The following is a 25,522-nucleotide window of genomic DNA, read 5'->3' on the forward strand; positions in this document are numbered from 1 at the left end:
GGCTCCAGAAGGGAAGGAGAGGCAGGGCACAGGCCTCCAGAGCCTTTGTGTTCCCTTAAAACGCCCGGCTCAGCCCTCCTGGTGGCAGCTGCCAAGGGAAGGGAGGGGAGGGCCATTCAGAGATGGTGCGATTGACAGGGAGCACCATAGTGTTCTGTCAGGGTCAGTGGAACACATGTTTGTCTCATCTCTTCCTTCCCTCTTCCAAAGATAATGTTGAAGACAGTAAAAGTTTTAAGAGGAAAAAGGGGTGAAAAAGCACAAGGCAAAATGTGGTGCTAAAGGGGGCAATTGAGAATTTTCTTTAAAATCCTCAGTAACATTGAAGAAAGCATCCTCATCATGTCAGTTATTCAGATAGCACCACCCAGGCCGTGGCTGACCCAGGCTTTCTCCAGGGCAGTTCTGACCACACTGCTTATCACTAGTCCACATTCCCTAGGAGACCAGGAAGGGAGGGGAGAGGTGCATCACCATGACAGGTGTTTGTTCTGCATCTGCATTAGGCCCAACTCACACCTGTGGCCTGGGGACACACCTGTACTGCTCAACGCAACAGCCTGACTGCTTTCTGTCACATTTCTCTTCTATTCCTTTTGCATATGTGATAAGAAAGAAATTATATGCATCATTCTCTAAGGCAGTGGTTCTCAACCTGTGGGTCGTGACCCCTTTGGCGGTCAAACGACCCTTTTACAGGGGTCGCCTAAGACCATCCTGCATATCAGATATTTACATTATGATTCATAACAGTAGCAACATTACAGTTATGAAGTAGCAACGAAAATAATTTTATGCTTGGGTCACAACATGAGGAACTGTATTTAAAGGGCCAGAAGGTTGAGAACCACTGCTCTAAGGGTTTTACAGTCTATTAAGATAGAAGAAACATACAACATGACAAAGACTTGCATAGGCTAAGAAAAATCAAGATAGAAGTAACAAGTGAGATGGCACTAAGGCAAGGCCCTACCCATGACTGAGAGACCTTGACTTAGGACAGTGGTTCTCCGTCTTGCTTGCATATTGAAATGCTCTCAGGAGTTTTTAAAAGAAGGTCCCCAGGGCCAGACCACGGCCCAGACCAGGAAATCCCAATGCCTGGTGTGGGGACACAGCATCCAGATTCCTACAGCTTCACAGGTGAACCAATGTGCACCTGTCGCCAGATCCAGGCAGCTCAGCAATGGCACTGTGGGTGGTTAAAAAATTCCTATGGCTGCTTCAGTGTATTTTTAAGAAGAATGCATTTTAAGTGTTGTTGTTTTTTTGTTTTTTGTTTTTTTAAAATATATTTTATTGACTTTTTACTGAGAGAAAGGGAGAGAGATAGAGAGTTAGAAACATCGATGAGAGAGAAACATCGATCAGCTGCCTCCTGCACACCCCCCACTGGGGATGTGCCAGCAACCCAGGTACACGCCCTTGACCGGAATCGAACCCGGGACCCTTCAGTCCGCAGGCCAGCGCTCTATCCACTGAGCCAAACCGGTTTCGGCTGTTGCTGTTTTTTTAAATGTCATATGCAAAGGGGGTCAGAATTGAGGCAGTTAGGTTGTGAAGAAAGATCTGGTCTGGGTCTGGGAGGGATTATTGGGTGGAAGGACCGCACACGCAGGGCAGTCAGTTAGCAGGGCGTGTGGATACACTTGCTTAGCCACGGACACCTGAGGGTGTGGGGTGGCAGCCGGAGCTCCTGAACAGACAGGGTCACAAGAGCACTGCACTTAAAGGTAACTTCTGGAGTATCGGAGTGAAATTCTGAGATTCAGCCCTGGTCTTTACCTGATTTTAACACACCAGCAGCTGTGGCTCTGATTTCTGGGACTATCCCATGGGGCGGGCACGGGGCCAGCATTTTCATATGTCCTGGCCCTGGCTTGCACCTCTCCTTCTAGGAGACAGGCTGCTAAGAGATGCACTCAGGGTTTTCTGATAGTTTCTGTGAACTTAATATAATGATTTTGTTGCAGAGAAAAATTACTAAGGTCTTTTCTGTTAGGTTGGTAAAGCTTTCTAAGCGGGCACCTGTGCAATTCCTGAGCACGAAAGGTGAAAATGTGAAGCTCTGTACAGTAGCAGCAGAGGCAGCAGCATCCGGAGACCAACTCGGACTAATCTGCGTTAAGCTCCAAATACGACCTACATTACAAGTGGCAGAATCTGATGGTGCCTAGTGAGGCATTTTCTCCCACTTGTTCTACATCCTGGAGCCTTCACAGTCTAGCCTGTCGTGAAGGAGGGAGTGTTTCTGACCATATCTTGGAGAAATCATATGTTGTTTTATGTAGGGCTAACAAATAAACAACGATCTGTGCTCCCTCTGCTGGCTCCCTATAGCAATATTAAAGCAGGAAGGATCACAAACAGTGCCGGCATCCTCAGCAAACACTCACTTCTCCGATATGGAGAGGAACCACTCATTTTTCTTGGTTTTAGACATTCTTTGAGAGAAATCCATCTTTATCACCTTCTGACCAAAGCACTTGGAAATTCTTAAAATATGACGTTAAATTAGACATACCTCTAGTTCACAATTACCAAATTGTCAGCTGTGACTGTAATAGTAATTTGGGGATCATTTATCAACAGACACAAGGGGATCCCTCCCAGATCTTAAGGTCCAGACACAATCATTAAAGCAGTCCTGAAAAAAAAAACACCTCAAGTCCAAGCTAAAGTTTCTCTTTTCTCCTTTTGTTTTATAAGAGCAGTTTCCCAAAAGTAAAGATTTACACTATTTATATCCTTTCTGATAATGTCAAGCATTAGACTTGATTTTCCAAATCATTAGCATGCAGAAGAATGACCTCATGGCGAACAGATGCACTTGGCTGTGAGCGGCAGCGATTACATCAGCCCCTCCCAGCAGTCGAGGGTGCCCGTGCCCGTTAACCCTTTAACGACTCCTCTGCTGGCCCCCCTTCATTGGAAACATGCTTGGAAACACAAACTTAGTCCCTTACCCCAATGTGTGTGTGTATGTGAAATGCACATATGTACACACATAGAACATATCTATACACACACGTGTAGACATATATATGCAAACACACACTCTGCAGCCAATAGTTTAACACTGGCTACCACTCAGAAATTGCTGGTCAATAAGGAAGGAATCAAAAGGAATGCAAATTACAGGGCTAGGTAAGAAAGCAGCTCCAATCCCGTTCTACAGTGGGCATTATGGAAACAAGGAGTGGGCAGGATAGGAGGTACGTGGTATTGTAAAATAACGTTTTTGCACTGGCAAAATAGGTGTTTAAAAAACCTCTTTTTAAAAAGCTGAGCACCCACCTATGAGCCAAACAACAAAAGACCCTGCCTCACATCTGTGGTTGACAGTGAGTCATGAATAGAGGACACAGTTGGCCACCGTGACCATCTATGGCCGCCTTGGGTGACAAGCGACAGCACTGGGGCAGGGCGAGTCTGAGGAGAGGGCACTTCCCACTTGGCACAGCTCTTACTTACAGCGAGGATGTAAAGCCAACATCAGAGTCCCTCCCTCTAGAAGCAGGGGCTGCTGGCTGCTACAAAGCTAGTGTGCAGTGAACATAGCGTTCAGGTTACTCTCCTGTGTTCACAACAAAGCCCTTGGACAAGGATACAAAGAGAACCCGGGAGCCCCTGGCTCCTCAGGCTGTGCATCTGCATGTGAGCAGTAGCCCAAGGCCTGGCTTTGGTGACCCTGCTGGCCAGGATGGCCGGGTTGGGTCGGATGGGCACTGTGGGAGCTTAAGCTGCTCGGGGTCAATTTTTCCAACTGGCTTGCTGCTTGGAAGAGCAGACTTCCCCTCAGTTTCTTAGTTTAAGCTGCTCAGCTCATCTGGGTTTGATCACACTCGCCCCAAGATAATAAAAAACACTGTGAATAAGTGAGAAGTGTTTTCATCTGTAAAAGTGGTAACAGACAGGGGTAGGGATTCCTCGAAAGCAGAACCGGCATGGGCATGGGGCGAGGAGGTGGCTCTGAGAGTGTGCCTGTGCGTGCTTCACCCTCACGGCGCTGCTCCCAATTTCAGTTCAGGTCAAGTTCATTTCTAGTTCCTTCTTAATCACTGTGGTGGGCACATAGGCGAAGCATTAAGAGAGAGAGCATTATGTCCTGACACAAGTCCCATTCATGGATTGGTGTGATATCCACACAAAAATTTTTATCACTCAACACCCAATTCCCTAAACCCCAAACAGTATGAAATGTGATACTGGTGTAAATAACTTGAAAAAAGAAAGGAGCAGGATTTGTCTTGATATTCCATCTTTGGTTTCACGTTCCTCCTGTACAGGTTCCAATGCCCACACTTCTGAGCTGTCAGAACCTTTATCTGTTAAGGGACTTTGGCAAACTCGATGTTCTTCAAGAAGCTTGTCAGTAATCGTTCTTTAAACTGCAGGTCTTAAAAAACCCAAATGACTCCTACAGTCTCACTTAAGATGTTACCTACACACTAATTTAAATTGGTTTTAATAATCTTAAACTTTTGGGGAAAAAAATCAAATTTATACAGAGGCTAAAATATACCTAGAAAATAAAGTTCATCAATATTTGTTTCAATAGTCAAGAGCCTTAAGAACGTAACAGTTGAATTGATGAGTGCAAATATCTATTATTTAATCTCTTTAATTTTAAGAAACAAAAAAGGTTTCTCAAAGTACTGAAAAACTAAGCCCCAAATCATTGTGAGGGTGAAAAAAACCAGAATAATTATCTTTAAAAAATTAGCTTTGCTATAGATCTTTCATGCGCTTTCACCAAGAATTAGAAACAATTTTGAACCTCTACCTAAACTGGGTATGAAATCTTCATTTCCCTTGAAACTGATTTCCTTTTGGTTTTAGATGGAACGTTGGCAGAGTGTATAAAAGAATTCAATTCACAGCTGTTCTACCTTTTTAATGTAGGAAACATTAATCAAAGCTTTAAGTTATAAGCTTTTCTCATGTTGCTTAGTATTCCAGTTCAACCACGATCAATAGAGGCCATCCCTGTGTTCCTGGACGCCTCACCAGGAAGCAGGGGCGTGATTATGTAAATCGCATGGCTCTGCTCCCTCGGCCAGCTTGCTTATCTCCCAGGCCTTCTGCCTGCTGCTCCTGGCTCCCCCGGCGAGTGCAAGCCTCTCCTCTTATCTCCTAACAAAGCTGGGAGAGGCGAGGACCGAAGCCAGCGATGTTAAACAGTGATGCATGGCTGATTTTATTTGTAAGTGATTTATTTCACGGAATTTAATTTTTTTTCACTTTGTGTGTAAGAGATTTGTTAACAAGTCAGAACAGGAGAAGGAAGGTGGTGTCAGAGGCAACTGACACAGGTTAGAAATCTATTAAGCGCCCTCACAATGTGTCTACACTAGCAGAAGGAAGCCCTTCACTGAGAATTTCAGCATGCATTGACTAAGCATCCCATTACTCTCTGAAAGGCAAGTCATCTGCAATGACATGCAGAAATTTGTAAGTAATTCTATTCTTTGAAAAAAAAAAACACACAAAAAACTCCACCCACAATAATCATACAATCATTTTAAGTGGCAGTACACCATTTTCCCCGAATTGTTCATATAAGAGAGTGAAACCTAAAAACAAGAACATTCATGGAAATGTTTGAAATTTCCCATTTGCCTAATAAATGAACATGACGGTCAGCCAGTTTCTAAACAGGTTCCACACCAGGTGCTGCTGGGGTCGGCGGCCGGTCCATGTGACACAGGCCGCTGCAGAGAAGGCTCGTGCGGCCCTCCGTCATGATGGACCAGGGGACACCGTCCTTCCATTCCTCCCGCATGAATCCCTGACCCGGGTATCTCGAGTATCTCGGCAGCGTAATCCCCATTTAGCATTAGAGGCAACGGCTTCGACTGTGAGGAACTCTTTTCTTTTTTTGATAAGTAAGCACTGATGCGGGCATCGCTTTTAGACAACATTATTCCCAGCTCAGCAAGAAACCCACACTCCCAAATGAACCGAGCACATCACTGAGGAAAGTTCATTAACCTCGCTAGATTCGGAGGTTAACAGGATAGCGGAAGAAAAGAACTGGGTGAACAGCTCGGATACAAAACACATGAAAATGAATGTCATCATTCCTTTTGATATTCATTAGTTGATTCAGAGGGAGAATGCTCTTCTTAAATTCGCAAGCATTTATCTGTGAAAAACAGGTGTACATCTGCTGCTCGAGTGTGTCTTAAGCGCGCGAGGGAAGAATAATGCAGACACTCACCCGTTCCACCGAGGGAGTAGCTGGGAGACGGAGAGAAGACTTGGGCTGCGAAATCCTCAAATGTCATTACTTCGCGGTGGTTCTGAATTATGGCTTCGAGATAGAGGGCTCGCTCCTCGTAGCTGCAGTGATCGGTTAAGGAAACAAGTGCATGTGCAGAATGGCACACGTAACAATGCCAGGGTCCACTCTGCTTTACGTACAGTGATGCAACTTTTATGTTTTTTTTTTTTTTTGGGGGGGGGGGGAATTACCTTGCAAGTTTGTTAACATCTGTCAGAAATTTAAGGATTGGTCTTAATGATAAAATTCTGATTTTGAGACCTAAGTTTCTTTTGGATTTCAATTGCATCCAACATTAGTATCAATAAAAAGTATGTAGCCCATAGTTACAGAATCACCTCAAAAGGCCATTAAGATTGAGTCAAACGAACAAAAACAGAGACACGGACTATGACAGCATCTCTTTCCACTGACAGCTGGGGGACAGATCTGGATCTTCTCTTGCTAGTTCCCGGATAAAATGTTCTCTTCAGCCTACTGACAAAATGATTTGCTACTTCAAGCAAGGATCAGTGAGAAGGTGGTGGCACGCACTCCTAAGAAATAAGCTAATCATGTCCCTGGGAAGAGGGAAGGCCGAGGAGGCATGCTCTGAGGGGGCAGCTGAGCCGAAAGCCGAGCGAGGCTGTGAGCATTCGGAAATAAGAACAAATACGTTGGAGGATCAAGCAGAGAGTGTGCAGGGCAATACTTAAAAAAAGACTGCCTTTTAATTAAAACTGCAGTCTGGAACACACGCATTCAAATGTGTAATCAAAAACCAGCCACCAATAAAACTTATAAGCGTAACACACTGAAGCAACTTTCCAGCTGTCTTAACAGGACCCCTGCGTGTGGCCGCCTTTCACGGGGCAGAAAGCAAATCTTCCCCTTTTGTGTGCGGCTTCTGCTTCCTGGGAAGGTGAATGCTGCACTTCCAATAACAGGATAACGCCAGAACAATTCGACGGCGATGGAGGCACCACACGTATGACTTTATGAATTAACACTTGGGGAAGGCGGCATGATGTCTCATTTTCCGCTTCCTCATCATCAACACCAAAGTTAAAGGATGCGTTTTGGTCATTGTGAAAATCATGCTAATTTTCCAGGAGCACAGGGAATGCGGATCACCATCAGTTTATGATCTGTAGCGATAGAAGCAATCCTAGCATCTCTCACTGTGTTGTCAAAATGGCCTCTTTAAAAACATAGCTTGGTGACAATTATGTCCTTCCAATTAGCTTTCGATAGAGCACGTGTCTTAAACAGGAAAATATTTTTCTGTTTTCTCAGTGCAGGCTCTCCCTCCCCCTTCTCCGTGAACTGTATTCAGAGGAGCATTCTGCACCACGAAACCAGAGGCAGTCCGGGCTGTGCTGCCAGTACAGCGGCCATGGGTCACACGTGGCCATCCAAATTTAAATGTAAATTAACTATAGTAAAGAACAGAGATCCAGTTCCTCTCGTCTCCCTGGCTGTGGCTCGGGGTCCCCGTGCTGGAGGCACACACAGACGCACCTGCCGCCATGGAAAGCACGACTGGGCAGCGCTATCCCAGAATTTGCCTTTAGGCTGCCTCTAAGCAGCTTTTAAAAAGGGAACTGAGTTTCAAGGTTTCAAAAGTGGCCCCTCTGATGATTTATGATCTTTCCCAAAGGGGGGTCACACAGCCCTGGGCCTGCAAGCGTGAACTGCACCGGCTCCTCGGCTGCAGGCGGAGCTCCCGGCGACTCACCTTAACTAACGAACAGGCTGCCAAACTTCCTCGGCGAGAGGCGCCCGCTCAGGCCCCATTCCAGAGGGACCCACTAATGCCATTCACGTCTCATTATGAACACGCTTATTCTGCACAGTACTTGGCTGTCGCCGCGGCTCGGCCCTCTGTGCATGGCCCCAGCAAGCCGCTGGTCTGGGGAACAGCAGGACGTTAGGCCTGAGTGGCCGTCTGGTGAACAGGCACTCTGACACTAAGCTGGCACGTGCTGGCCCAGCAGGGGCCGAGTGAGGCGTGACAAATTACTCAAAGAGCTAAGCTAAACTTATGTCTGACAACCACCTGAGCCTTCGGACAGCCATGGCCCGCTGTCAACACTCAATTCATGGAGCCTCTTTTCAGCCCCCCGTTTGCTCGTGGGCCTGGGTTAGAGCAGGTGCGTCCCTCTAAAGACCTGTCATGCTCGGCCTGGAATCGTCCTGCTGTTTCCTGAAAGGCCCCACTGCGTCCGACACATCCACATACAGCGCTCGGGACAATGGTGAACAAAACAGAAATGTGAATGCATCTTGCTAAATATGCTACCCGGGAGCGTGTCTGCTATGTAAATCAGGCTCACAGTCAAGCCTATACAGGGATGCTGTGTGCAATCCCATAGAAGCTGACCCCGGACAGCAGCCTGTCATCCTCATCCTGCATGACAGCCCCCGACTGTCCTAGCGAGTCCCAGTCAGGCTGAGAGCAGGCCCAGCTAGAGTTCCGGAGGGTAGCAACCAGGTTGTGAGATTCTCTGACTCGAGGAACAGCTGTGGTGTGAACCCTAACATAAGGCCCTATGGGAGACAGAGCACAAAGGGTGCTTCTAGAACTGGATAACTGGAGAATTCAGACTTCATAGAAGTTCCTGATCTCCGTATTTTTGCCCAACAGTCACAGACCCCCCTTCCCCCCAAGCTGGTCCTGTGCTAGGTAGGAGCCTTAGTGCTCAAGTGGGTATTGTCGTCCAGACAGACATCCATTAGGGAGTGGGTGAGGCCAGGAAATCAGCAAATGCATTTTCACTCCTGGTCCAAGCCAGGTCACATAAACACCATGACAAAAAGAAAACAAACACCATCCCAAGTCTGGCAGCATTTAGAGAGAGCCACGCAGCTCATGGGCACCCCAAATCATTTCCTTTAGAAGCTTTAAAAAATGTAAGACATGCTACGATGTGCACTGCATGCTGAAAGCGTGCTGGGCAGTGGGCAGTGCACGGCCAGTGACCTCTGACTGAAAGCAGGGGGCTAAAGAGGCACCTGGTCTCCAATCCAATTCCCGTTTCAATACGAACCACTACCCTTTATTCTCTTAAAAAGACCACTAACAAATGTGAAAGCTGAATCCGGTCCTGAATTTACTATCTCACTAAAAACCACACAAAGTACTTTTTTAAACAGCAATTTTCCCCCTTAATTATGCAATTCAGAGACCATTGTTTACTAACTAGAAAACCATCTTGATTTGTGGTTACTTTTGGGTTTCTTTGGTGACCCATTCTGTCTATATTTTCACATAAGAATTTTTATTTATTATAGATCTTCCTCTACTTGACTAAAGAGGCCATTGGTCTTCACCGGTTACATTTCATCAAAACTTCAAGAGGACTTCCTGAGACCCTCAAACACACTCTGCTGGGTTGCAAGAGCCTGAGAACCCAAGTTCAACCTCCCCTCTGCCCCCCTGCTTTATTCTGATTATAACTTGTTTTAATTTTTAGAAATGGCAGCAGCAGATGACAAGAGGGAGCTTACTTTTTGGAGGAAGATGGGTCTAGGTCTGAATTCCAGCCCTCTCCCTCAGCAGCTAGGGGGCCCCCAGTTCACCTGCCCCCCTTACCCTGCCCCTGGCTACCTCCCCCCACCCCCGCCCTGCACCTTGGTTGTCTTATGTGTAAAAATGGGGACAGTGACATCTGCTCTTGGGGCTGCCAGAAGGATTAAGTGGAATCATATGAAGCATCGACCTAGCTTCCAGCACACAAAAGAAACTCGATAAATGTGAGCAGCCTGTTCCTCCCGCCCCCTTTCACGTGGGCTTGGCCACAAGCAGGCCTGCTTCACACTGCAGTCCCCTGCTGAGCTGGGGGGCGTGTCCTATGGTGTTCATGTGACTAATCATTAAACGGAAGCTCTGAGTTCAAGTAAGTTTCCAGAATCATGGTTAGTGGTGCAACTGGGGCTAGAACCCAGGTCTTTTCACATTCACTGCTTGCAGCCAATATCTAGAATTCTAGAATACATAGAATTTCAAATTTTAAGCAAGATTGGGAGCTAAACTCCAAAGGAAGATAAATTGACTTAAATATACCTGGGTATAAAAGTTGATCTGCAACTTAAACTTGAGCACATGGCTTTAAATTGCTGACTTTATAAATTTGTGCAAATAACAATTACTTCATTGAATTTCTTTTTACTTACTCAGGCTACATGCTTGTTGACTGCCCATATAGTAGTTTTAAATTTCTATAATGGGATAACTTTTACCTTGGATTAATTCCATTTTTTTTTTTTTTAATCAAGGGGAAAAAGGAATTGCTTGAAAGAGTCTATATTGCAAGTTGCATTTTTTTTTAACCCATGAAGTCCTTCTTGCCTGGTCTTCTCTAAATTTCCCAAGCATGAACACCATACTCAGGTGGACAAAGCCGCTTGGAGGAGGCTGCCCCTTCTTGCTGGACACAAACCAACCCAGGGCCCTGCCTGTGACCGCAGCCTCCACTCACAGCGGTGACCGCAGAGAGAGGGAGCACATCCCTGGGTTGCAAGTTGATCCCCAGCCCTGGTGGGGCGTGTGCGGTAGGCAACCAATCGATAAGTCTCTCTTACATCGATGTTTCTCTCTCCCTCCTTCCCCTCCCTTCCATCCTCTCTAAAAATCAATGGAAAAAAAATAGCCTCACGTGAGAATTAACAATAATAACAACAAAAAAACAAACTGATGAGAACAGAAAACAGCACTACTCAAACTGATCTTTTCTCACTCATTGGAAGGACAATGAGCTTCTTTAAGCCCAAGGTAGATATAAAAAGTATAAGTTTGCTTATTAGAGATAATGACAACAGAAAAGTCCATACGGTTGAGACACAGAGAAAGCAGAAAACAGACGGTGTTATTTTTAGGATCTTCGTTCTATAAATAGATTGAAATATTAAAAAATTAGAGAAAAATCCAGAAAGTTATGAAAACTGACAGAGGGGCTTTAAAGAGCTCAAGCCAAACATGGACACAAATGCCATTCACGGGGTGGCAGTACTGCTTCAGCCAAAATGTTTCTCCTAAAAATACTGTTGCTAGAATTACCGTGCACTAAGAGTGACAAAATGGGCTGAACTAGATTCAAAGCACTACACATGTACATGGGCCTATGTGTATGATTTCTATACAATATCCTGCTCTGCTCATAAGACTTGATCTCAAGTGACTTTGCCATTATCAAAAAGCAAGTCCACCTTCACTCAAGTGTGCATCCATTCAATAAATGCGTACTGAGTGCCCATCTGTGCTTGGTGATGGGCATGCAACTGGGAAATGAGACAGATGCTGTCCCCGCCCTTGTCAAGCCTGCGTTCTAGCAGGAACAAATCCAAAGAATAAGGCAGACTGTTCTTACATTAGTGCCAGGTAGGAAAGAGGGGATAGGAAAGGCAGGGCAGTCTCTGAAGAAGTAGCAGGAAAGGAGCTAATCAGGAGGGATGTGGTCAGGGAGTGGTAAGAGCATTTCAGGCACAGAGGCATGACCCAGAAGGAGCTTAGGGCATTGCAGCCAAGGTGACTGGAGCCAAAGGGTGGCAAGATGGTGAGGAGGGACAGTGGAAAGACTGGCTGTGGCTGGGTCACGGGAGGCCTGTTTGAGGCAAGGGAGCATATGATTTTAAGTTTTTGGAACTCTCTTAGAAGATCTTCCATCACTAAGAGTCTAGCATGCCCTTGAGTTTTGAAGAAGTGATGTTGACTTAAATCTATAGATTCAACCAATGCGGTTGCAGGCAAGGTGACTGGAGCCAAAGGGTGGCAAGACGGTGAGGAGGGACAGTGGAAAGACTGGCTGTGGGTGGGTCAGGGGAGGCCTGTTTGAGGCAAGGGAGCATATGATTTTACTTAAGTTTTTGGAACTCTCTTAGAAGATCTTCCATCACTAAGAGTCTAGCATGCCCTTGAGTTTTGAAGAAGTGATGTTGACTTAAATCTATAGATTCAACCAATGCGTTTGTACAAATGTCTTATAATTTATACTTTTTGCCTGTTGCAAGAAGTGAAGGGCATCTATTCTGGGCAAGTGGAAAAGGTAAGAAGGTTCCTTGACGATTTGAAATGTCAGAATCTCTGAGAATAGTCTTGACAGAGAAAGGGTCATGTTGGGTGATGGGCCTGACTTGGAGGGAAGAGGAAATGGAGTGGAGGTGGGGGAGAAGCAGCCATCCTTAGACGAAGAAGAGAGCAAAGCATTATAGACCAGATAGTGGGAACATTCCTCATACAAGGATAAGTACTGGGCTCACCTAAATCTGGTGAAAATGAGATTGTTTAAGATAGCTGTGGTCCGGCTGGCGTGGCTCAGTGGTTGAGCATTGACCTATGAACCAGGAGGTCACAATTTGATTCCTGGTCAGGGCACATGCCTGGGTTGTGGGCTTGATCCCCAGTGTGGGGCATGCTGGTCAAGGATTCTCTCTCATCATTAATGTTTCTATCTTTCTCCCCCTTTCCCTTCCTCCCTGAAATCAATAAAAATATATTTAAAAAAAAATAGCTGTGGATTGAGGAATGCTACCCTCAAGCAAATGCTTAAAATATACCCATACATACATTTTAAATCTAGTAAGAAAGATGAGCCAACAGTGGCAGAGACTCTGAGCTCAGAGAAGAAATGACTGAGAATATTTTATAAAAGTAGGAAACTAATGAGCTAATATCATCTGTTGGTCCCACTACCAGTAGCCTTAGGATTAGAGAATGCAGCGGATGATAACACCTTCTCATTTTGGGGGCAATTTTGTGAACAGTGATCAAAGGATAAAGTTTTAAAATGCCTACCGGTCTTACATATGACACCAAAAGCACAAGCAACCAAAGAAAAAATAGGAAAATTAGGCTTCATCAAAATGAAATACTCTTAGACTTCAAAGGGCTCTATCAAAAAAGTGAAGAGACAACCCACGGAATAAGGGAAAATACGAATTTGCAAATCTTAAGAGACCCTTCATAAGGGTCTCATGTACAGAATATATAAAGAACTCATATCTCAATAATAAAGGCACAACCCCCTTAAAAATATGGGCAAATGATTTGAAAAACTTTTCTCCAAAGAAGATATACACATGACCAATACATGACCAGGTGCTCCACATCATTAGTCAACAGGGAAATGAAAATCAAAACCACAATGAGCTACCTCACACCCAGCAGGATTGTTATAATCAAAGGATAAGAATCAATAACAACAACATTTAAAAAGAAAAAAGGATGAACAACAAGTATTGGTGAGAATGTGAAGAAATTGAAATTCTCATGCTTTGCTGGTGGGAATGTAAACTGGTGTAGCCACTATGGAAAATAGTTTGGCAGTTCCTCAAAAAGTTAGACTTAACCTGGCTGACATGGCTCAGTGGTTGAGTGTCGACCTCCTAGAGAACTGAAAATACATGTCCACACAAAAACTTGGACAGACACATTCACAGTAGCATTATTCATCATGGTCAGAAAGTAGAAGCCCAAATGTCCATAAACTGATGTATTCATAGATAAAATGTGTTATATGCATAGGATGAAATAGGACTGAGCCATAAAAAGGAATGAAATACTGAACATGCTACAATCTGGATGAACTTTAAAAACATGTTAAGTGAAAAGAGCTAGTCACAAAAGGCCACCTACTGTGTGACTCCATTTATATGAATGTCCAGAATAAACACCTCTATAGGTTTTATTTTATTTATTCTGACAGAAAAGAAATTAGTGATTGCCAGGGGCAGGAGTCAAAGGAAAATGAGGAGTGACCACTGTGGGTATGGGTTTTCCTTTTGGGGTGATGAAAATGTTCTGGAATTGAATGATGGTGATGGTTGCACAATCTGGTGATTATGCTAAAAACCACTGTATTACACAAGTGAAAGTGTGAGTTTTATGCTATGTGACTTATAGCTCAACAAATGCCTACTGGTGTACAGTATGCACTACGTATCCTGGGGAAGGTCTTCTCACGAGAAGGTCCTCACTGACCACACTCCCGAACCAATGGCAAGGTGGCCTGGCAGAAGCAAAGCCCTCTCAGGTCTTGGTGTGGGATCTTTTATTCTTGGAGACACATGAGGAGGGCAGACCATGTAGCAGGGACTGTCCTTGGATGGGAAGGAGCACCGTGACAGAGACAGTGTGTCCCTCACAGCATTCACCCTTCACATGCCAGGTGGCAAGGACCCCAGTGAGAGGAACGAATCCAGAGGGTGGTGCAATTCCATGGGGGTGGACAGTGGTCTAGGCCAGACAGCAAAGGGCCTGCCGCGGGAAGAGAAGCAACATCAATCTACAGCACCTTGGAATCACTGGAGAGTTTAAAATAAAAACCAGCAAGATCTAATCTGTACTGGAGAAAAAATGAGGGGTGACGGGAAGGATGTGTGAGAAAGGGCCTAGAAGGGAGAGAGACAAGAGGAAGAGAAGCTAGGAACTAGAGGAAGAGAAAAGAGAGAGGAGAGAGGGGACATGGGCCTCAAGAAAGCGCTGGTGGAGGGAAAGGAAGGGAGGAGGCAGGGTGCAGGGCTCTCTGGGGCAGACCCAGCTGCATGAGGGTGACAGAGAGGGAGGAGGGAGGACAAAACTCTGGGATCGGGGTGTAGGTGACAAGATGAAGGGTGGAGTCTGACGGGCCTACAGGATGTCAGCTGAGAAATATTGGGGAGGTGATGAGGACGCTTCAGCAGAGGCCTGGGCTGGAGATAGAGAGCTGTGAGTCACGGGTCGGAGATGATCATGGAGGGGAAAGGGGAGAATGCAGTACTGGGAAGTCCCTCCTGCCCGCGTCGGAGGGGGATACAGAGTGAGAACGTCACAGAACCCTGGGAGAAGCTTCTGGAAGGAGAGGCCTCTGCTTCAATACCCTTCTGGGTTCTCAGCCTCTTCCCTGGTACGCCACCCAGCAAGATATGCCACTGGTGGGGTGGTTTGGGCATTTAATAATCCTAAATAAGTGGATGAAATTCCATAATAATCGAGACAAGAACAGAGGCTAGTCCCATCCTGAAGCCATGTATCACTTCTACAAAGATTTTGTTTGTCTTTCCATATAATGCAAACTTAAAATTCTAGGATTAAGACCCCAAATAAATGAATCATGCAGAGTAAATGTCACCGCCTGGGAATGGATAGAGAGGATGACTCTACTAAACAATGTAACCAAATAAAATGAATGTTTAGGAAAAGGAAATTAAACACATAAGATAGTAGATTAGGTTTCAAACCCTAATGATACACTCCTGGAGAGGAAAACAGTCCACTACTGCCAAGAAAGAAGAAAATACCCAAATAACCAAGTTTAAGAATAATTCTGAGGAAATAAGAGTAAATGAGAAAAAATAGGTTTTCTTCAGGCTATTAGATTACAGGCTTTTGGAGGTCTGCTCTCCATGCCCATGTCCTTCTGGCATAGGCAACGGAAGGAAGGTCCCCGCAGAATCTGAGATGCTGATGGGTTAGATGTATTTTATTAGAAACGTTCAAATCAGTGCTTCCCAGGGATTGATTTGTGAAGGAGCACAGCCTTAATTACAGCATTTTCCATTTCCATCTTCTCCAGTTCTAGTGCATCCCACTCTCTGTAAATCACCAAGCGAGAAAGGGCCCCGCGACACTGTCACTCCAGGTCTCCCATCAGGAAAAACGTAAGTGACAAGAAAATCAGTCATTTGGCGAGCAAAGATTCTGCAGGCTGCTTTGCTGATGACAACGACCCAAGAAGTGACGGATCAATATGAACAATAGAGAGCCTAAGAGTTCTGCCTTCTTTACGTCAATACCTTGATTTCTGGGAGGAAGGGAGTCTATGACACTTGAACTGTTTCTTTCACTGATGCTCATTCATCACAAAGATATGGTATCTAGGAGCTAAAAATGTAGTCAGAGACATGTGGCACATATTCTGGTTATCACTTTCTTGAAATAGTCCATCTGTTGACTATCAATAACCCAGTAGGCCCAGATGAAGTCAGACTGGGCTCAGGAATGGCAGAATTAAAATTTTGGGGTCCAAAGTATTTGCACCAAGCTCTGTATAGATTTTTCTTGATTTTTCATTTCTGAAAGATAATTTTTATTAGATATTCCTCTTTATGATGTTTATAAAATTTGAGCTATGTTCTTTTTTTAATCCTCACCCAAGAATATGTTTTTTTTATTAGAGGGAGGGAGGGAGGGAGGGAGGAAGGGAGGGAGAGAGAAACTGATGTGAGAGAGAAATATCATTTTGGTGTACGCCTCCTGTACTTGCTCAAACCAGGGATCAAACCCCAACCTAGGTATGTGCCCTGATGGGGAATCAGACCCACAACCCTGGTGCAAGGGATGATGCTCACCTGGCCAGGGCTATATTTAAGTTTTTTTTCTGTATATTTAAAAATAATAAACATGAATATATCTAAAAATAGAAAATAATCTATCCTAATAAAAGAGAAACATGGTAATTGGTGTACGACTGCTACCCTTCCCATTGGCTAATGAGCGAGATATGCAAATTAACTTCCAGCCAAGATGGCGGCCGGCAGCCAGGCAGCTGGAAACTAACATGAGGCTTGCTTGCTCCAGTGACAGAGGACTGCAACGTTCCCCGCCTGCCACTGCAGGCCTCTGAGCCTGCAGTTTAAGAAACTATGTAACAAATATAGAAGCTAAACTAAACTCCAGAAACCTGCTTTAGTCCCGGGCTTCAGCCAGCAGGATCGCAACACTGTAAGCAAAGGCCAGAAACCTACTTTCAGCAGTGGAGGCCTAAGAGCTGGAACCAAGCCTCAAAGCTAAAGCTGGCACAGAATAAAAAAAAAAGAAAGAAAAAAAGGAGCGGTTGGGAGCTTCAGTCACCCCCAGCCTGAAAACAGCCCTCAGCCCCTCCCCCAGACTGGCCAGGCACCCCAGTGGGGACCCCCACTCTGATTCAGGACACCCTTCAGGGCAAACCAGCTGGCACCCACCCATGCACCAGACCTCTATCCTATATAGTAAAAGGGTAATATGCCTCCCAGCACTGGGATCAGCGGAGCCGTGAGGTCTCCCAGCACCGGGATCAGCATGACAGGCGGCAGCGCCCAAATCCCCTGATCGCCCCGAGGCTCTGTGTGTGACAGGGGGCGGGGCCACAACCTCCCTATCCACCCTGCTCTGTTTGTGACAGGGGAAGGCGCCCCAACCTCCTGATCAGCCCTGCTCTGTGCCTGATAGGGGGGCGTTCCCCAACTCCCTGATCGCCCTGCGGCTCTGTGTGTGACAGGGTGCAGCACCCCAACCCCCTGATCGGCCCTGCTCTGTGTGTGACAGGGTACAGAGCCCCAACTCCCCTGATTGGCCCTGCTCTGTGCGTGACAGGGGGTGGCGCTGCAACCTCCCCATCGACCCTGCCTTGAGTGTGACAGGGGACGGTGCCCCAACCCCCTAATCGGCCCTACCCTGAGCGTGACTGAGGGTGGCATCACAACCTCCCGATCACCGGGCCTCTAGTATATATATAAAACCTGCTCTGTGCATGACTGGGCGCAGCGCCCCATCTCCCCAATCGGCCCTGCTTTGAGCCCGACCAGGGGCTGCACCTAGGGATTGGGCCTGCCCTCTGCCACCGGGAGCAGGTCTAAGTCAGCAGGTTGTTATCTCCCGAGGGGTCCCAGACTGCGAGAGGGCACAGGCCGGGCTGAGGAACCCCCCTGCCCCCCGAGTGCACAAGTTTTGTGCACCGGGCCTCTAGTATATATATATAAAACCCTATATGCAAATAGACCAGAAGGCAGAACAACCGAACAACCAAACAACCGGTCGCTATGATGTGTGCTGACCACCAGGGGGTGCACATGGAACATTGTAGGCATTGGCCGTGATGGGATGGTGGAGCAGGTGAGCAGGGATGCCAGACCAAGGCAGGGTGCTGGTTGCTGTCATCAGGGCAAGCCTCTGGTGGTTACTAAAAATTCTTTGCTCCTGCATGCCGCAGTCCCGCCCAGTACTGGCACCCGCTGCCGGCGCCGATCGCCCCTGAGAGCTCTCCACGCCCCCCTGCTCTTGAGGGGCGATCGGAGCAGCAGCCACTGCTTGCACCTGCTGCCGGTGTCAGCCTCAATTGCTCGGTGCCATCAGCGGGTGCGAGCAGGGTGATGCCATCAGCGCGTGAGAGCGAGAGGGGGATTGGGGCTGCTGGCAGACAGGGGGGCCGTGACTGGAGGGGATGGGCAGGAGTGCAGAGGATGGGCCTAGACCCACCCCTGTGCCCACCGTAGCCTCGCAGCCCACAGTTCCTTTCAAGGTGCACAAATTCATGCACTGGGCCCCTAGTATTTTTTATAAAGGCTTAACAGTATCTGTGTTTTCCAGGAAGATGCTCATCTTAATACCAAATTATCAGATGACCAGAAACTCCAAGAAAAGTTAGGGGTTTACCAAATGCCAGCGACCTAGAAACTGAGGAAAGCAGCTCATGTGAAGGGTGCCAAGCAGTCTCCTCTGGCCTGTTCAGACTCTGGCCTAAGTGGGCAAAATAGGGCGTCACGGCACACCTGAGTGCAAACTACCACTGCTGCCCCACACCTGAAACTCAATACACCCACAGACTTACCAAAGAAACTGCTGCACAGTTATTGAAACCTAACTGGAAATTTGGGGGAATTCTAATGATAGAAAGCTTTTCCATGATCAGCAGCAGAAAAACTGTTTGCCATTTAATATTAAAGCAAGCGATTTCTGGGCATTAAAAACAGTGTGATACCAATGGCTCAAGTAGGCAGAAGCTACACCGAGCCAGGACACAGGGCTGAGCTGTCACACTGAGTAGCATGGGGGAGGGGGGGGGCAGCCTGATGCAGCACTCAGAAGACCTGCTCGGTCTAGGCACGGCCAGGCCTGCCAACAGGCATGGCCCCTGTGCCAACCAAAATGGCAGGTGAGCACAGAAAACAGGAGTTTCATTAACGCTGCGGTTGGAAAAGTGGTTTTGAGCAGCGGAAGGCCAAAATGCACCTTTTCCTCCTTTTCCATCTGTCCCAGCCTTGGGTCAGTGTGAGATGAAAAAAAAGAACTGCTGATTATGAAGTATACAAAAGTAACTAAAAAAATCCAGGGGCGGGGGGGATTTTTATGCTTTGCTTTCAAGGTTGGTCACAAAACTTCCCAGGAGCTGCAGGAATGACTGATTTCATGAGGACAGTGTGGGGTTCCACAACCTCGCCCATCTCAGTTCTAGGCTGTGCAAAGGAAAAGAACATGTAGTTCTGTTAAAAACAATCTGTCTTGCTGAAGGTCTAGCTGTCTGAGTGGGCCAGGTGTCCCTGCAATGCCCTCCAACAAGAGAGGCAGAGAAATGTGTTTCCTTGAGTCCCCGGCTGAAGGGCCCGGGGGCCGAGGACCCCGTGAAGTGGGCACGGGTTCCTGTGCCACTCCAGCTTCCCAAGAGGAGGGGAAACTCCTTTTAATGAAAGCAGGGAGGTCTTAGGGAGCAGCCCAGTGTGTGGCTCAGGTGTATTCTCAGACACATGGGGTGTAATGTGGTGTACAGCCCTCTTACACACCCCACAGGAGAAGTCCTTATTCTGACAGCCCTTCGGGTGAGTTGTCTGTTTCTGGCAAAGAAATCAAACCACACCCTGAGCATCGCTAGCCCCACGGCAACGATCCCAGGTTATATTCAGACAGTGATCCAACTAGGATGACCAATTGCTTTCCGTGGGCCAAGCACTGTGCGAGGCCTTTTATAGGCCACATCTCATTTAATCCTCACAACTGCCTCACACGCTTTGTGCTGTTATTATCTTGTATAAAGGAGGGAACTAAAGAGCAGAGAGCAGAGGTACTTGCTCCTGATCCCCGAGATGGTAAATGCCAAGGCCTGGACTCGAACCCAAGCAGCCTGACATCCGAGCCCCCCTCTCAATGGTATTGCCTCTTGACATCACACTCTCCCTGCAAAGGGAAGCACGGTGTAGCCACAACTAACAGAAAGCCCAATTCCGTCCACTCACTGGTGTTTTTGTGGAAACATGAAGAAATAAATGGATGTCCTTCTCCCACCCCCTCTAATTCAGACAATTATCCAACAATTTCAGGAGGAAAAAAAAAACTGCGTTTGAAAGATTTCTCTTCCTTCCAACTAAATTAACCTCAATGCTCGCATCTCAAGTATTTCTAGCTACAACATGTCAGCGGGAGAAGTTCCTGTGGGTTAGAGCAGGGATGGGCGTGACTGTCTCACTAAGTCCCACTGGAGTGTAATTCTGTTCGGGGTGGACTTCTGCAGCATGGACACACCTAGTCCCTTTATCCTGCGCTAACCAACACAGAGGTCTCTTTCACTCTGTCGCTCAGTCCTTATTTAGCTCCTCCCTCCCCGGCAGGCTCATCCATTCACTGGTGGCCTCTCCACCTCGACTCCCGCCCCTTCCCACCCCTGCTCCCTCTGGGCCCCCCAGCCTGGCACCCTGCATCACAGGGCCATGTTCATCCTTCACGCCTGGGCTCCTGGTGTTACTGTTTACCGGCTGTGGTGTCCCCCATGGCTTTCAACCTGATACCAGACGGTGTTATGCCAATAATTCCACAGGCTGTCAGTTTCAGAAAAGCAATTTTCTCCATGAGCTATGGCTAAGGGTGGACTGTGGGAGGGAAGAAAGGGGATTTCTGGAGGGGGGTGTGTGTCTTTTTTTGTATTTGGAGAATACCTGTCATTAGGTGCACAGTAGATATTCAGCCCCATTTCAGTGTGACATTGGACAACATCTATACTACATTTCAGTAGGTATCTTTGAGTATCTAGAAATTTTCCATTTTAAGAGCAATGCAGAAGGAAATAAAGAAACAAGGCTGTCCCAGTGGGAACAAAGATCCGAATTAGAAATTCTCTCATGATAATGCACAGTTTAAAAACAAAATGTATACATAAAAATGATAGGTTGTTTTCTGGGATTATTCCACTTTATACTTCAAATGAAAAGTGCCCGCTTTTATACTTTACATGCAAAATTCCCTGTCAGATAGCCCATTCATTCTGATTAAAATATATGTGTCCCATTACATGAGAAACAACCCTGAATGCTGTTAGATAAAATTCCCAACTCATACAATTCTCTGGGACTTTCCATTCGAGCCTCATAGATATCATCTTTAGGACTAAAAATATAACTGCAGTATTACTTAAAATCATAATCAAATCATTCTCTTGCAAATTAGGACACTTACTCTTGGAAAAATAGCAAAATTGAATTAGGCGTGTCTTTTCTTGATAGATCAAAAGCAGCTCCATTAAATCAACAGTTCTATATTAATGGCATGAGACGTGGCCCAGAGAGAGTGTGCTTTGGAGACATTTTGTACTTTACGTGAGGAGAGCTGGAGATGTTCCTCACAATTCAAATATGAAACACAGTTGGATCACAGGTCCCTGGAACGGGCCAGATATGGTCTCCATGAGGCAGCCCAATCACACCAGGAAGCCCAGGTTCTTCGTCCCCCCATTCCTTATTTCTTCCCATTATTGTGCCTGCCATGGACCCACTCATCCACCTGCATGTCTATGCGTGTGCCTGCCCATCCATCCAGCTACTTACTGAGTGCCTCCTATGCATCATCATTCTTTTTTCAGATGTAAAATAAGTACTTCCTTGCTCCTCAACTCTTGGACTAAGTCTTGGCTTCTACAATGCCCGACCATTACCGAGTGTTATAGTATTTGGGGAGGCTCCTAAAACACAGCCTGATCATGGCGAGGTTACATTCTAATTAGCCCGAGTTATGTTGGGGCGATATGTCACTTAGAATAAAAGATACAATCTTTATGAAATAAATAAGAACCACCGACCCAGTGCTGGCATAATGCTCTGTCCTTTCACAGTCAAGACCCCTGGATCCTCCTGGGAACTCACACCAGAGATGATAAAGCAGGGACAGGGCACAGAGTGATCCCGTGAGACTACCCAGCAAGTAACAAGCAGAGCTCACACTCAAGCCCAGGACAATTTGTTCCTAATGCTGGTGTCTTCTAGTCTCTTGTTCTATATCAATTTAATTTGAATATTATTTCAGTTAAGAGTCTGCAATGTTCATGTTAACTTACTTCACAGATATTGCTGATTGGTGCTGACAAGAAGGACAAGAATAGATAAATTAGATCCTCTCTCTCCCAAGAGAAGCACAAAATAAATTGGTCATTTTCATAGCTGATCTGCCGTAAATGGTGACTTCCTAGATGAGTTATCTGATTGACACAGAAGTCAGAATTTAGACTAATAAACGATATGAATTCAATCCTTTCAGGGATTCGGAGGTGGGTCTGACAGCCAGGCACACAGGCTGGGGGGCAAGGAGGGACCACTGCACACAGGGTCTGCACAGAAAGCCCCTGACACAGCCTTGGTGATGTCTGGATGAGAGAAACAGGAGGGCAGAAGGAGAGGGTCCCAGGCAGGCAGAAGACGTTTCAAAGAGCAGACAGGTCTAGTGGACACGGCAGAGAAAACTGAAACTTAATCATGTATCACACTTTATAGTTTTTAAATTTTTGGTTCAATTTGTGAGAATATTTGCAAACTGGCAATAGATAATTCTAAAATTCTTCTTGATATGGGGAATGGAACCCCACAAAACAATTTTAAGCACCTCTATTTCAAAGTGAGTCTGTGTCACCACGTCATAAATGTCACACAGAGAGAACAGGCCTGGATGCAGCCGCGGCTCCTGGAACAGGCCCGTGCCCCGGGATTCCCCTCCAAGTGCAGTTCAAGTATGGGCTGTCTTCACTGAGGAACATCTACCGATGTTACTTGAACAGATTTAACCAGAGAGGTAAATGGGTTAACTTGTACCTAATAACAAATCATATTTAGGTCACTGAAATCATGTATCTTTTTGAAAAATCGCTTGATGAGAGAAATTCCAAGGGCTGTGAAAAAGGAACCATTGTTGCACAAGGGGTTAGCGATCTTGTCACCATCAGAATTCAGCGTGAGGGCAAGCTGTTTCCCCCTTGGTGATCCTACTGCTATAAAATAACATACTTGGGTCGTTTCCTAGAGAAGGGCAGAGAGTGTGACTGTCTTATTGATGAGTGACTCTCTCCTTTGGTGATTATAATTACTGGTCTGGTATCAAAGATAGTGATCCCAATGTGACAAAAATTTGGGGGAAGGTCAGAAGTTACTAGTGGTAGTTCCACCCAGCCTCACGACAATGCTAATCTTGTCAAAGGTGAGAAATAAGTCACCTACTGAGCTTTTACTTTTGAACTTTTTGGAGGACAGATTAAAGGCACCTATCCAGACTTTTTTTTTTATCACTTAGTAATGCCATTTAATACTTTTGATTAGGAGAGAATTAAAAATAAAGGTCACAGGATTTTATTAGAAAACAGTTATGTAGCCCATCTGGTATGGCTCAGTGGCTGAGCATCGACCTAAGAACAAGGAGGTCATGGTTCAACTTTCGGTGAGGGTATATGCCTGGGCTGTGGGCTTGATCCCCAGTGTGGGGAGTGCAGGAGGCAGCCAATCGATGATTCTCTCTCATTATTGATATTTCTATCTCTCTCCCTCTCCCTTCCTCTCTGAAATCAATACAAACATATTAAAAAGAAAAGAAAAACAAAAAAAATGAAAACAGTTATGTAAAGTTAATGGTTTAAGGAAGACTAAATAGCAGACTAATTCAACATAGGGAAAATAGATTCAGCCATGTTATATGTACATGGAAGAACCAAGCTTTACTCATGTGGCAGGTCAGTGTATCTAAGCAAAATGAAGGCAAAAAGTAAAGGAGATTTTAATAACAAGGATAGTCTCCCCCCAAACACGAGTCGCTCACATCCCTGCACACTGGCCTCTCCTGAGGATGCCGGAGAAGTGCCGGCAGCTTCTCTTAGAGCGGGTCCTGGGGAAGGCGCGGCCTTGAAACCGACAGGCAGCCCCAGGGCCTGGGTTCTTAAACGGAAGTTCAAAGCCAGGGTAGATGGGAAAGGGGAAAAGCATCTTAAACACAAGAGGAGATGCTTTCTGCCGGATCTGAGTTCTGCAGGGGACTGTCTCAGCTACACCCAGAAGTCACCAAGGGGAGTCGCGGGCACTAGAACAGAGATGTTTCAGACTAAATACCGGGAAGTGATGAGGCGGGTGGGCTGTTTCCTGGAGGGGGCACTCTTTTTAAAACAGTGTGCCATAGTCTTTTGCCTCTTTGAGGTGAGAGTCCTGTATTTAAATCCCTTCTAGAGAGAGGCACTCAAAGTGAACTTAGGAAAAGTAACTCTACAGTTATCCTTTCATGTTCTACTCTTTACCCTGAAGCAGACACGACATTATAGAGAGATGGCTCTAATGTGGAATCTGTTCTTCACTGACAATTCCAGAATTCAATCTGTCCCAACCCTCGAGGTGCAGGGACCCCCTGAAACTCAGGAGCAGTGGACACTTCAGCCCCCTTTCCGCCCAGGAGGTCCTGCAAAGCCACCTGTGCGTGCCCGGATGCTGTGATAACAGATCCGCTCACTGCTGTCGGAGACTCCTGGCCCTCCACTCAGTCCGAAGGACATGCCATGGGAGGCAGTGGGAGGGACCGATGAGTGATGCAAACATAGGAAACTAAGCTCCATGATGGAGACGCAGAGGTAAGACTCTCCAAACCTAGTGTGTTCAGTCATCTCTGCTAATGTTGGGGAGGGGTGAGAAATGGGGTGCACAGTAGCTCCTGTTTTTTTGTTTGTTTTGGTTATTGTTGTTAATTCTAACCTGAGGATATTTCCCACTAATTTTAGGAGAGGGTAGAAGGGAGAGGGAGAGACACACAGAGAGAAACATCGAAGAGAGACATATGGATTGGATGCCTCCCACACGTGCCCTGACCAGGGCTGGGATCAAGCTTCCAACTGAGGCACGTGCCCTTCACCAGAATGGAACTGGGACCCTAATCCTTGGGCCAATGCTCTATCCACTGAGCCAAACTGGATAGGGCTCCTGGATCTTTTAGGGAAGACATATGCACAAATGTAGAGCAAAAGAGAAAGGATAGTGCAGAATGAACTCTTTAATCGAATGTAAGCTCAATCAATTATATCTGAGGGGGAAGAGTAGGGAATGGCTTTACTATAAAGGCCACGGTGCGAAGAGCTGAGATCCGCGCCCCTGTGAGCAGGGAGGAGGCACGCGCACAGCACGCCTCCTCTGGGGCAGGAGGAAGGAAGGAGCACAGCACCATTTAGCGAAGAAGGAGATGGGCTGAGTGGAGTTGTTAGGAGGCCGCCCAAAGTCCCACGTGGTGAAATAGGGCACCCTGATGCT

At 46.3% G+C, this 25,522-nt stretch overlaps 1 protein-coding gene across 1 annotated transcript in view; it reads right to left on the reverse strand.

The window, feature by feature from the left end:
• Window positions 1–25,522, reverse strand: part of RALGAPA2 (Ral GTPase activating protein catalytic alpha subunit 2) — a 270,837-nt gene that overhangs the window by 16,418 nt on the left and 228,897 nt on the right. Inside the window, exon 37 of the mRNA XM_006776151.2 lies at window positions 6,224–6,345. Coding sequence (XP_006776214.1) covers window positions 6,224–6,345 — 122 coding nt within the window. The remainder of the gene's footprint in view (window positions 1–6,223; window positions 6,346–25,522) is intronic.

This window comes from Myotis davidii, unplaced genomic scaffold, assembly GCF_000327345.1.
Source record: "Myotis davidii unplaced genomic scaffold, ASM32734v1 scaffold608, whole genome shotgun sequence".
Taxonomy (NCBI): Eukaryota; Metazoa; Chordata; class Mammalia; order Chiroptera; family Vespertilionidae; genus Myotis; species Myotis davidii.